The 14,563-nt window shown below is 37.3% G+C and overlaps 1 protein-coding gene across 1 annotated transcript in view; it reads left to right on the top strand.

Annotated features, from left to right (window-relative positions):
• The window catches only part of LOC119814113 (aldehyde dehydrogenase, cytosolic 1), a 35,619-nt gene extending 31,389 nt beyond the window's left edge, over positions 1-4,230 (top strand). The window contains exons 12-13 of the mRNA XM_038329452.2: positions 1,305-1,379; positions 3,683-4,230. Of these exons, the coding sequence (XP_038185380.1) occupies positions 1,305-1,379; positions 3,683-3,755 (148 nt within the window). The 3' untranslated portion in view covers positions 3,756-4,230. The remainder of the gene's footprint in view (positions 1-1,304; positions 1,380-3,682) is intronic.
• Positions 4,231-14,563: the final 10,333 nt, after the last annotated feature.

Genomic DNA, 14,563 nt, shown 5'->3' with positions numbered 1-14,563 from the left:
TGGACTTCACTGGCTATGCAATTTAGCAAAATTGGTGGGCCTGAGTGATAGTAGAGTAATTGATAAAAAGGAAAAAAGAACACTTTACCCTCATCTCTTCTCTGGCCTCCATGTATCTTCCCCATGAGCGCTTAAACACACACACACACACACACACACACACAAACACACACACACACACACACACACACATTCATATATACACACTCATGCACATAAATTAGATGAATGAAAAATTTATGTGAACAACCAAATGAGGGATGCGGTTGAGAATCAGAAATCTTAATCACCCTGTCTCTGGGGTTTACTCTAAGTGTAGGTTTTTTTCCTTAATGAAACATGTTAAAAATGTTGTAAAATCTTAATACACAATCATCATTAAAAGCCTGTTTTTTTTTTCTTATCATGGCATTTCCTCCAAAGTCTCTTAAAGGAAATTAATCAAAGTCCCATCTACTTAGTATAACCGATGATCAACAGAGATTGTTCTATGATAAAAGTCCTAGTAAATTCAGCATTATTAACTCATGTATGTTCATATTCAACATTTGCTAAAGACTTACTGTGTCCCATGTATTTTTACCAATCATCTGTCAGAGGTCAATAGCAGGTCTATAAAATACAGAACATTATTCTTTCTGCACTCGTATTAAAATAATTATTCACAGCCTGCAGAACTGCGCTCCAATCGCCCTCTCCCATCGCCTTGATCTACGATGACTTCCTCTCTAGTTATAGTCACACTTTCTACTGTGTTTGTTAGAAACATCTTCAAAATATTGATAAAAACTGGTTACTAGACTGATAAATGGGCCCAATTCCTGCCACCACTTCAGTTTAAACTATTTATCAATGAATAAAACAAATGAAATAAGGATTGACACATATAATTGCTGAAGACAGTTGATTTTTAGGCTGCTAAATGTATAAACTTCAAGATTACCCCAAAGCTTCATGCAGATAAGCCATTAAAAAACAATTAAATCCCAGCCTCAGACACTTCCTTTTATGGCATATTTGTTCTTCCCTCTGCCATGTTTCAAACTAAGAGTGTGTGCATGTGCGCCACACGTGCACACATGCATGCACGCGAATTCATACTCATAGTTGTATCTTTTATTTCTAGGTAACATATATAGATGCTTTCTGCATTTTAGAGTATAGTGTCACTTTTAATTTCAGTGATCATACTTGACCAAAACAAAGGAGTTCTTAAGGAGACTTCTGAATTTTTAAATTTCCTGATTAGAAATTATGGGATGTGTTCAGTATTATCTACAGTAGCCACCTCTTCTTTGTTTTAGGGTGAACTGCTATTTGGCTATGGCTGTCCAGTGTCCTTTTGGTGGATTCAAGATGTCTGGAAATGGGCGAGAACTGTAAGCTAAACTTTATATCACAATACATACATATTTTGTGATAAGAATTGCCGCTCCCACGAAACTGTTCTGTTTTCACTACTTTGGGGGTAAACTACATCTATATTTAGCATCAAATAGTTTTTTAGATGTTGGAAGTACTTCCTAAGGGCAGAAAAGCAATAGAAGATTGATTATACTTAATTAAGCTGCTACTACCCATTCAGGGCCATGGTAGGTACACCACCTTGGTAAATAAATTGTTGCCTGTTTTTAGGATTTTCTATGGGATATGTAAATAGAAGCTGTTTTCAGAAAGCAAAAAAAAATGGTAAACTGGTAACATTGAGATGAATGAAAATAAATATTAAAGCACTCAAGATATTTGAATACACCTCTTAAATAACTTAAAGCTGCCTATCTCCAGCTGATATGTTTCTGCTGAAGTTTACCTAATAACTATGATGCATCTGTTAAATAAAGCATTTGCTGCAAAATGTCCCCAGAGAATTACTGAGACAAATACCTAGAATGATTCTTTTCTGGAGGTGTGAGTTATTTTCAAATGCAGAAAAACCCAATTAATGAATTTGAATACAGGATTTCCAAAGATCCCAAATAGTAAACTCAGATAAATTTTTATTTTCTTGATTGTATTTATCAAATCAGCATAGCAAATGTTTTCCTGTACCTCCATTAAGGCTCATCTCTTGCCACCCGGGATGAAGCAGACATAGCTTAGTCTCATACTGTTTTATGAATTGGGTGGTCTGTCATGAGAAGCAGGATTGCTATGTGCAGGCTTACCAGAGATCATTCAGATCTGCTTAGTCAGAATCAACACTTGATGATCAGCCAAGGGGATGATTAGTATGCAGAAGACTTAGAAGTCAGAGACATGAATGTATAGACTTTTCTTAGCTAAGAAGACATTTAAGGAGGTAGATGTTCTTGAGGTCTGCATTAAAATTATCTATATCTATCTATCATCTATCTATCTATCTATCTATCTATCTATCTATCTATCTATCTATCTATCTATCTATCTATCTATCATCTATCTATATCTATCTATCTATCTATCTATCTATCATCTATCTATCTATCTATCTATCTATCTATCTATCTATCTATCTATCTATCTATCTATCTATCATCTTCTGAGGAAGGTGACTCAGGTCAGCCTCAGTGTGACAATACACATAGAATTCTGTGAGCATCCAGTGTTCCAGTAACCCTAAATACAATGAAAAGCAACTTGGTCAAAACTATGGACTAAGTTATCTGCCTCTTTGATATGAACTACTTATTAAAACACTATATCTTAATGGACTTTAGACAACTGGGTCAAACCATTTAATTATGTTGAAACCAGCAAACCTGTGTGTGTATAGGTTTCATGATCCTGGGAATAGTCCTATATACATGCAATGTGATCTCATTCAAACAATGCAGATCACAGGTGAGTGTAGTCTTTATAAATTAAACCATCCATCAGAAGGAAAGAAATCATGACTTTCAAAATTGGCCTCAGGTAGAACTCAAATAATTACTGTGGCATGTACACATGACTCAACTCAGCTTCTGATCACTTGAGATTGACGTAAAAATTTTGAAGTGAATTGTTAACATTGAATAATAGAGAAAACTAACATCTGCTAAAATCTGAAAATCCTGCATCAAGCCAATCTTTAGTTTCTTTCCTCCTTAAAAGAAAATACAAGTATTCTAAAAACAAAATAAAAGAAAACAAAAAGAAACAAAGAAACAAAAATTCGACCTATGATGATTAGGTGGTTGTTTGGCCCTGATTAAAAAGTTCCTGTTAAAACTACAGCTTCAGAAGAACAGAACCCTGAATGGAGGAGGATCTGAGTCATCTTCTTCCTGCTCACCTCTTCCGTGACAATGCAGATTGTGAATGCAGGCTCAAGTGAAGCTGGTTGTTTATTCTGTTTCTTTTCAGTCACAGTACAGTGTGATGCGTACGCCTCCTTATTTATTGGGCCAATAAAATATAATCAGATTGAATTATGTACTAGTTAGTCATATGGCCAAATAAAGTAATGTAAACAGCAGATATCTTATCTGAAAATAAGCCAAGCACGTAATTATTTCCAAATAAAAGACATGGTTAAGAATATTTTTCTCCATTGGAGAATTTATGTTTAGCCATACACCTAATAATCTGCTAGCAACTATATGAACTATTCTGTATTCAGAAAATATTTTATATTGTTCTTAATCAGATAAGCAAAAAAAATCTTGTACCAAATCATTTTTGTGTATAATCATGTTTATATGCAATTTTCTTTCCTCTGTAGGGGTGAGCATGGCATGTATGAATACACTGAGCTCAAGACAGTCGCAATGAAAATATCTCAGAAGAACTCATAGAGAAGCCAGCAGGATAAGGAGAAACCCTTCAGCAATTGGACACATCTCCTATAGTCACCAATACAGTGGTGTTCTCCTTTAACTCGTTCTTCTACTGACTTTTTAAATATAAGTGATTCATCAGTATTAATGTCACACATAGAAAACATGTAGCTTGATCTGAAAGAATCACTGCCTTCTAATATGTCACCCCAATTCCTGCTCCATATGAAAAGGATTGAAAAGTACAGGCTCCTTGTGGCTCTGTCATGATCAGGTGCTTTCCAGTTAGATATTTGTTTAGAATATTTACTTGGTAAGGGGGACCAGTAGGGATTTAAGTTCTGTCCCTCAGTGACTCCTTGAATTATGCCTAATGACTACAGAGTAAGTTGTTCTGTTTCCTATGGTTATCCCCTCTGAGTGACATGAAATGTTTTCTAGAATGCCCAGTTGGAATTAAAATGTGACGCTTAATAAAGGCAATCTCACAAGATTTTTGTTTAACTTGAGTTTTTAAAATAAATGTTTATTCTTTGAAAATTTCATATATATGTACAGTGTGTTAGGATCTTATTCAAACCGTCTCTCCCCTATGGCGCCCCAGATCTGCATCCATGTACATCCTCTTCCCAATTCCATGTACTTTTAAATTTATTGTTTCTCACTGAATCCAGTTAATGCTGCCCATATGTACACGGATGTGGAGCCATTCATTGGGGACACAGTCAATCTATCAGGAGCCAATCTATCTCTGGAGAAAACTGACTTCCCTTCTACCAGAAGGCATCAACTGCTAATAAATAGCTCCTTTTACAAAGGTGACTTTAGTGCTCCTGCATTCATTCTGTAATATTGACTGGCTTTTTCTTGTGCAGGTCTTATGTAGTTAACCACAACTGCCATGAGTTCATGAGCACAGTGACCCGTCATGCCTGAAGGCAGTATATATTTTTTTTAGCAGTCTTTCCTGATCTCTGCACCTTATAACATGTTTAGCTTTCTTTAATAATGTTCCCTGGGCCTTGCGGGGAGTGCTGGTAATATTTAAGTCCCATTGATTGCTGAGCATTCCACAGATATTTATTCTCTGCGTTTTAGCCTGGTGTGAATCTCTATGTTATCCATCCTTCCCTGTAAAAGCAACTTGTCTAGAGAGACACGCAGTAATATATGTGCAAAGATACAAGTCTTTGGGGGAAGTCTGATATTCAGTCCTTTTAGTTTGTTGTTGTAGCTCACATGATTCACACCATGTGCATAGCACCTTCTGTTACTTCGAAAGCAAGAGAGTAGGCAGAAAGTTCCTAAGGCAGTATCAGCTTGATTCCTTAACCAATGATGAAGAGGAAGATTTGGGGCAAGATTTGATGGACACATCCCATTTAGGACCAACTGCTCCAAAGTCTATCTTTGCCTACTTCTGGCTGTGGGTCTCTGTATTTGATCCCATCTGTTACAGGAAGAAGCTTCTCTGATGATGGCTGAGCAAGGTGCTAACCTTTGAGTACAGCAGGGTTTTTTGATCATATTTATAGTCATTCTTTTGAACTCATTATCTAGCATTTCATCTATGTTGTTAGGAGCATTACTGCATGATTGATAATTTTTGAGGAGAAAAAAAAACTATCTTACTATTTCTTCTTACCTGTATTTTGCATTGGGATTTGCCCATCTAACGTTAGATCATTGTTTTAGTTTTTTTTTTTGTTATGGTTATTTTAATTTGGATTGTGTTTCTTATTTCAGTGGAGGTGTTTGCAGTATTCAGGAGAGACTAGGCTGAGAGAGAGCTCTACTTATGTTTTCCTCTGTTACCATGTTACTCCAGGCAGCAGGTTTTGGCTATAGCTAACTTCAGTGAGCTGAGTATTGTCTTCAGCAAAAGTCACTATCCAGCTGTTACCCCACTATGATTAACAGAGAGCCAGGTTGTGACAATAACCAGCTTCCGGTGAAGTACTGAGTTTACAAGTGAGTAAAGGGATCGTCATGGCACTGTGAATAGATGACAGTCTTGACAATGTTAGATATTGTGGGAATGCGTGGAAGGGAAAAGAAAAGGATGTTAGCAATCAAGGTAAGACTCGTGAGCAGTATTAGTTTGTTAGACGGAAAGGATAGGAGACAGAGACATGTAGGAGTCGAAATAAGAGAGGCCAAGGAAGAGGTAGCGTTAATATATTGGCATGTTAGCTAGGTGCAGACTAGAAGGAAGAGTAAGATCTATATCTAGGTATCATAAACAAGGTTCATTTCTGGGTTTTAGAAGATGTAATACTATGAAAAAAGGATATGGGATAAGAGAAAAAAAGAAGGCAGAGATGATAGAGAGACAGCACAAATCAGAGAAAGGTGTGAACCGGAGGGAACAGTGTTATCTTGCTACAGCTGATGTTGTAGGGGGAACAGAGTGAAAATGTTAGAAATTGAAACAACGGACTTGGATGTTGTTTCTGTGTCCATGACAGATCTGCTACAGCATCTCCCAGGCACAGTGCAGGATAGGCTGTGTGCTGGTTTCTGCAAGTGCTGTTCTTTACTTGTCAGAAACTCAGGCTCCTCTTCTGTGTGAGATTTCAGGCAGAGCCACTTGCTGTCAGTGAGTCAGGGCGATTGAGGCAAAGCTTGTGGAGCCACAGTTGACGTGAGCCTGTTCGGCCAGCAGCAGGGAGTGACTGTGTGGCGTCTAAAACAAGAGTTAAAGCTCGTGCTTTGTTTTCCGTTTCACAATCCATTGTTAGAATGGTAGGACCGCAGTCACTGCCGACTCTCTGTGAAATCCTAACAGGCACGGCCTTGCACGTTTCATGGTGTAAGTCTTTCTGATCACTTTGCCAGATTGGGCAGTATATTAATTGAAGTCACAGGAATAAGCTCAGTAAAATGGGGCTTGCTGGAACGTGCTGAGATGGATTCTGAGGACTGGGGAAGAAGCTGGTAGACTGATAACGCACACCTATTCTCATAATTTCTGAAACTATAATCAGCCTCTTCTTTCAATGTGGCTTCTAGGCCCATCTAATCCAGGAATGTCAAGTTGAAATTTTTAATTTTGGTTATTTAGTGTGTGATTTTATTTAGTGTGTGTATGTATGTATGTTTGTGTAAATGCAGGTGCTACAGGACACACATGAAGTTCAGATAACACCTTGGGAATATTGATTCTTTCTTCCTTTCATGTGGTTCAGAGGCCAGCACCTTTCCCTCTTGAGCCATCTAGGGGGCCACATTAAAGGGTGAGGGTGCATTATAGTGATAAACTATCCAATCCCTAAAAAACAGAGATAAATTGAGTAAATAAAAGTATTACTTATTCATCCTTGGGCCAGAAAAGAAACATTCTATTTGTGTGAATAATATTTGAAGTCAGTAGCACATATTTGAGACAGAAGGTCAGCAGTTGTAGGCAGATACTACTCTTTTGTTCCTTGCTGCCCAGACCCGAATAATCACACAGAAAATACATTAATTCCAAACTGCTTGCTTGATAACTTAGGCATAGTTCTAGCTACCTCTTACATCTTACATGAACCCATTTTTATTAATCTGTGTATCACCACGAGGCTGTAGCCTACTGATAAGGGTTCCAGTGCCTCTCTCCTTCAGCAGCTGCATGGGATCACTTTGACTCTGCCTACTCTCTCTCTATGTCTCTGTTCAAATTTCCTGTTTGTCTTTATTTTGCTCTGCCATAGGCTGAAGCAACTTCTTTACTAATTATAATAAAACATATTCGCAGCATACATAGGGGAATCTCACATCACCTCCCCTTTTCTGTCTAAATAGAAAGGAAAGTTTAACTTTAATATAGTAGTATTACATATAACAAAACAGGTATCAAGCAAAAATTACAGTTACAATATTTATAACTAACTTATATTTTATCACAACTAAAGAATACTATGACTATAACTATCTAGTCTTTAACTCTTCAAAGACCCCAAAAGATTATAATATTACCTAGGTAAACAGGAAGTACATTTTAAGCAACTTCCAAAGTTCTAGAATTGACAGAATCTTCTTACTGCCTGGACAGTTAGCCAAAGTTCTTCTGTAATTTTGGGGCATCCATCTTCAGGATACAGGGCCATAGTATCTATAACATGAAGGGGCCTGCTTTTTGGGGTTAATGTCCAGCCCAGTACCCCACAGCAGGCCAGCCCCAAAGAAAATCACAGAGAGGTCTCCATAAGTTATAAGCTGATTGGTCCATTAGCTCAGGTTTCTTATTAACTTTTATGACTCATATTAACCCATTATTCTGATCTATTTTAGCCACATGGCTCGGTACCTTTTTCAGCTGCAGGTCACATCCTGCTTCCTCGGTGATCTGCGCAGGACTGGGAAGAATCAACTTCCGTCTTCCCAGAATTCTCCTGTTCTCATTGCATCATTTCTAATTTCTGTCTGGTTTTCCCACCTATACTTCCTGCCTGGCCAATCAGCATTTATTTAAAACATAATTGACAGAATACAGACAATTTTCCTGCACCAAGTATCCAGCAGACTTTTCCATTAAGCAGGAAATTTGAATATCTGTTCTGCCTTATAATTGCTAAGTTTATCAATTACTTTCTTTTGCATCCTGCAGAATGTCTGGCAATTTTTTTTTCTGCAAAACAGGAATGCTAAATGATTGCCTCACCTTCAGTTTAGGCAAGTTCAGCAGTATTTTTCTGTGGGTCCTACATGTCCAGTTCATACAGCAGCAAGTCATTCAGGCAAGAGCAGTTTCTTGTCCAAATGAATAACAAATTCCATAAGGAGCTACTTTGATGCTCATCTTCCTCCTGAAGTAGATTGGTGCTGCCAGGAGATGTGTCTCATTGTCATGAAAAGTCTAAGTTCTTAAAACATTTAAATGTCATATTCTTTGAAGTGTTGAAGATGATCTATCTAACTGAAATATATCTCTGAATATCCTGAAAACCTAACTACATGATTACTAGTTTGACTATTATAAATGACTATTAATCTATAATTTTTAATTATCCATTGCATTTTAACTGAGCTGTATAAACATAATACCTTAAGCAAAAACAGAAATACGTATACATAGTGTACCAAATCAACCTTAAATTTGTACCAATAGTTCAATAGTTCATACCAATGCAGAATTTTCATCTCTTTATCACATCTCCCTTTAAATGAAAACAAACATTTATAAACAATCATTTTGGGAATTTGGGCATAGTTTTCTCAAAAATACTTCCTGCTGTTTCTTGCATGAAATATTTTTAAGGTTCACGAAGACCTTTCATGGGATCTTATTCCATCAAACCACATTAGCCTGGAAAGAATCCACAGGTTCCCATCCTTTGTGGAAACAAATGCAGAAACTCTTTTCCAAAGCAATATATCCTTAGACCCAAATATTGAAGTCAAGATATCTTAATGCTGTTTCAGTTTAGCATTCCCAGAATCAAATATCTCTCTAGAGTAGAATATTAAAAAAAACACAATATGCAAAATCCAAACTCTCAGTGTATATTCCATATTTATGTGGCTTTTCTTTACTCTTTTAATCTATAACTGTCTGTACTCTTTTATATTACCTCCTTTACTGTGTCTTTAAAGACTTTGTTTCATTTTTTTTTTTTTTTGGTTTTTCGAGACAGGGTTTCTCTGTAGCTTTGGAGCCTGTCCTGGAACTAGCTCTTGTAGACCAGGCTGGTCTCGAACTCACAGAAATCTGCCTGCCTCTGCCTTCCGAGTGCTGGGATTAAAGGCGTGCGCCACCACCGCCCGGCTAGACTTTGTTTCATTTTTAAACTTATTTCTTTTTACAACTGTCTATAGTCTTTTTCTCTTCTCTCCCAAGCCTACATACACTTATCCAACACTGTGACCCATTCTGAGTTTTTTTTTTTTTTTTTTTATCTGAGTCTGTCTTTTTTGGGTATTTGTAATCATTTTCTGCCCAGCAGTGTTTTGTTTTTCTTAATGCTAAACAGATCCAGATAGGACGAACTCTGTGGCCCTGCCTGTTTGCTCTTCCCAGTTCAACATGGCAGAGGCATGTTCGCTGCCTCTGTGAGTCATGCTTACCACCCCAATTCTAGGGATGCAGCAAGTCTATGTCCCCATTAAGCAATTTGTAACATGCTGCTCATAGAGCCCTTTTAAGTGCTCCATAACTACAGCTGCATAAACCAGGAAGACGGCTCTTAAAGAAGACACACAATTTTTGCTGCTAATGCTGAGTCAGGAAGCCTTCTCTTAAAGGAATCAAACCTCTTCTTGCCTCTAGCAAACAGAGCTCACCAGAGAAGATGCTACCACCAAGAATTCTTAACTCTGTTCTTTTGGGTCTAGAATTCTCTCCCAAGCTCTTTCAGATTTTATGTGGATGAAGTTGACCAAGGTTGGCACTCCATTTACTTGAAAAGCACTTACTGAATTACTATGAAGTTCTGGTCAAAAGTGTTATATTATTATATCACTTTTAAGGTGGTTTAGTTTGCTGGAGAACACTATGTAACACTCACAGCCCATGCTCCCATTATGCTTGTACAAAGAATAAAATAAATAAAGGGAGGAATTATGTAATAGGAATGAGACATCTACAGCCTTGGGTGTAGTAATGTGTAAAGGGTTATATATTTCTGGGAAATGAGAATGAATTACTGCAGAAACTCAGACTGTAAATGAACCAAAACAGTGAGTTAATTTTCAGGACATAAAGAGAAACAGAACACTGTCTTTTCTCAGGATAGTTCATAGAAATATATCTAGATGTATTATATACACTATGTTCTCCTGCAGTTTTATGTTACATAGTGAAAACCTTCTAGGGTTTGGAAAGTCCCATATCTTGTTTCATTTTGGTTTCTGATGACATTTTCCTAAATTTGGTTTAATAATGAGCTTGCCTGTCTTCTTGCCTTATTTAACACCAGTGCACATTTAGGGAGCCCTGCTGGAAGGTGCTATGATGCTGGAGGGAGTGCTCTGAAGAGCAAAGGAGCTTCCAAATTTCTGTCCACTGCATAACACTCACAGCCCATGCTCCCATTATGCCTTGCAACAAGGACCTTCTCACTCTGACCTGAGTTCCCACATTGGAAAACAAGTTGGGATCAAGTAAAAACAGGAAAATATTTGTGCGTTGATGTATTTATTCTCAAATATTCTTACTTGGTGACTTAAAATTTATGGTTTGGATTCTTTAGAAAAACAGTTTACAAACTCAGATTTTGTAATAAAAGAGCTTATCATTTCTAAATAATAGACGCCGTGTGACAGTGATATTGCAGCATTCTAACAGATGCCGCCATCACACAGAGCAACGTGAGACTGAAGTCAGCAGCTCCTGAAGTCATTGCAACTCCCACTTCAAGTTTCGTTAAGCTTGCATAAACTTAGAAGATTTTTGCAATTTGACTGCCTTTTAAGGCTTAGAGCAAAATTACTGACATTTTGAAAGCAGGAGAAAAGGAAGTCTGTCAAAAACCTGAAAGGTGTATTGTAACTGAGAATACAAAAATATTCATATACAGAGGTGGATTGCATTTTGTTAAACCCAAAGAGTACCTATACTTTTACGAGATGTGTTTGAACCATGTATAAATATGTCAGCCAACAGACGTGATTATTGTGGCAATGTACCCCATAAGATCATTTCTCATATCACAGAGAAGGTTGAGCATGGAATAAGACAAAATCCAGAAGCAGTTTGAATATTTGAAAATTAAATCTTCCTTGTATAAATAAGTCATTACAGGATTAAACAAGAACTTTCTGCTTTACATTGTCTGGTCCCAAGTCACTGGACAGGATTTTGTATTTCATTAATCATATCAAGGACACACCAAGAATAATGATTAAAACTTTGGAATGTTTCAGAATTTATTGTAGCCTGCGTGTGAGGAAATTTATGAGGGATTTAGTTTTGCAATTAGAAGTATGATTTCATTGTCCACAAAGTTTATGGAACAGAAGGATTTTCATTTTCACAACTGGCAAGCTAAGTGATAGAAAATGGGATTTTCCTCTTCAAGCAAGGACAGTTTCAGACCTCAGATAAAGCAATCAGATGTCTATTGTACTGGGATATTTTTTCTTGGTCTTTTTTTCCCCTGTTACTTTTTGAAGTCTTGATAATTTAGTTAAAACAATAAAATTACATTAAATTTCCTGAATAGCCAATGAAGTGTCAAAGTATTGTGAAGGGATTACTGAGACATGTAGAGGATACCATAGGAGTGAATTCCTTGTCCTATGACAGCTTTGTTGTAGGTGTCATTCAGACATTATTTGTTTCACATAAAAATAAAATGTCCTGAATGTGCAATGCTTCAATCTATTAGAAAAGAGGAAAAGTATGGACAAAATTGTATAATCATAAAGCAGAATACACAGTTTCTATGATTGACAGTGAAAAATTCTGCAAGTTTTTTTTTTGTTTTTTTTTTTGGTTTTTTTTTTGTTGTTGTTGTTTTTTTACTGGAAAAATGGTTTCATCTTGATTTCATGCAAGAGCTGCCATAGCTCCCTGGTTCAGGTCTGACCAAGCGTGTGAAGGAAGCAGACTGTAGCATGGAAATGAGAAACAAAATTAGGAAGGTGCATTTCCTATGGTAAATGTCCTACAGATTTAGCATTTAATGCTAGGTGGAAACTTTAAGAAATTATAATATTTGTATTCAAAGCCAGCTTATGGTATCTTAAATAATTAAACAAAAAGACATCTAAATCGGTTTGGTAATGTGTTGACATTGAATTTTACATGTATTCTCCTAATAACGTAGTGGAAACCATGCAATTTTTGCTGAGTTTCTCCCCACTGTAGCAACTTGCAAAACTCTGGCAACATTTCTCAAGTGAAACACTGACATTCTTACAGCGCAGAAGCAGAATGGCCCCAGTGCCACATGGGTCTCTGGTGTTTGCTTTCAAGATTATATCCCTATCCCTTTCCTCTAGAGTGTTCCTTAAGAAAGGTAAGTTTGTTCTTATGCATTCATGTTCCATGACAAGACATTAGAACTTTATTGTAAATTTTGTCCATACTTTTCAAGAGGTCACTCTGTAACCCAGAAGTTAAACTGCTTTGAGTTTGTAGTTCTCTTGCCTCATTCTCCCACTTGCCTAGGATGAGAGCCCCCTCCTCAGGGCTGAAATAGGCTCAGGATATATTTCAGTTTTATAACATATGCTGTTAAACAATTCATATGGCAGAAAGATTATTTTTCTCATATTTTTCCTTTGTATTGAAGTCTAGATGAGAGTTCTCCCTCTTTGGAAATCAGTATGACAGTTTCTCAGAAAATTGAGAATCAATAAAGTTCAAGACCCAACTACAACACTCCTCGTCATATAGCCGAAAAATGCTCCATCCTTTCACAAGGACACTTGCTGAACTATGTTCATAGCAGCTTTATTCTCCTATTGTGAATAAATGGAAAACAACCTAGATGTTCCTCAACAGAAGAATGGATAAACAAAATGTCATTCATTTACCCAACAGAGTATTACTCAGCTGTTAAAACAATGGCACCATGAAATTTGAAGACAAATGCATGCAACTAGAAAAAAATCATCCTGAGTGAGGCAACCCCGACCCAGAAAGACAAACATGGCATTTACTCACTTATAAGTAGATATTAGCTGTAAAGTAAAAGAAAAACATGCTACAACCCACAGACACAGAGAAGCTAGATAGAAAGGAGACCTTAAGAGAGGACACAAGACTATCCCTGTGAAGGCCATATAGAATAGATTTCACAGGTGGTTTGTGGGTGGGTGGGAATGAGAAAACACTAGAAGAAATGACTAGAACTGGGAAGCATTTGGGGAGTGAGGTGGAAACCTAGTGCAATGGAAACTCCATGGAATCTATGAGTGTAACCCCAGGATATACTGCTAGTAATAGTGGACATGTAGCCTGAATCAGACATTTTCTGTTACCAGGCGAGGCCTCAAGTATAGGGACTGGGACACCAACCCAGTCACAAAACCTTCATCCTACAGTTTGTCCTGCCTGCAGAGTGTTCTGGGATCAGAGCCTTGCAGGTTTGTCTTCAAAGAGACCTGAGAGACTTTATTCAGAAATTCAGTGTCTCATACAAATATTAGAATCCTTGAAGGTACTGTGGAGGACAGAGAGAAAATATCATGGGAACCAGAGGGATCAGAAACACTACAAGGACATGGCCCACAGAATCAACCTACCAGGACTCATGGGGACTTAAAGAGAATAGAGAGTTTGTAGAGGTCTGACCTAGGTCCTCTGTGTCTATGTTATGGCCGAGTAGCTTGTTTTGCAAGATTCTTAACAGTGGGAATGGGCCCTGTATTTGATTCTTTTGTCTACTTGTTGGACTCTTTCCCTTATAAGTGGGATGTCCCATCTTGATGTGATGGTATGTGTCTGGCCGTATTGTAGCTTGGTATGTCATGTTTGGTTGATGTCTCTGGGAGGTCTACTCTTTTTCTGAGGGGTGACAGAGAGGGATGAGTCATGGTAGGTGGGGTGGGGGAAAGACACTGGGAGGAGGGGAGAGAGAGGAAACTAATGTAATATATGAGAGAATGTAATATGTAATATATATATTTGCATATATATTTAGAAAAGAATAAAAAGAGTTCTTAGAGATGTAATCATTTGTTTAAGTTCACAAAAGAATGGAATAATCATCAAAGGTTATGCTAAAGTCCAATTTATTGTCTCGCGCTGTCACATCAGCAAGTAAACAAGTGTCAAGTGACAGGAAGAAAGTAGACTACAGGAAAGAAAATGGGAAGAAAGACTAAGAGACAGTTGAAAGGTGACATTCCAAGGAGGGGTTTATGAGAAAGTAATTTAGATAATGCTACACTCAATT

The sequence above is a fragment of the Arvicola amphibius genome, chromosome 1 (genome assembly GCF_903992535.2).
Source record: "Arvicola amphibius chromosome 1, mArvAmp1.2, whole genome shotgun sequence".
Taxonomy (NCBI): domain Eukaryota; kingdom Metazoa; phylum Chordata; class Mammalia; order Rodentia; family Cricetidae; genus Arvicola; species Arvicola amphibius.
Note: the sequence above shows the minus strand (reverse complement) of the source record. Positions and strands in the feature narration are given on the sequence as shown.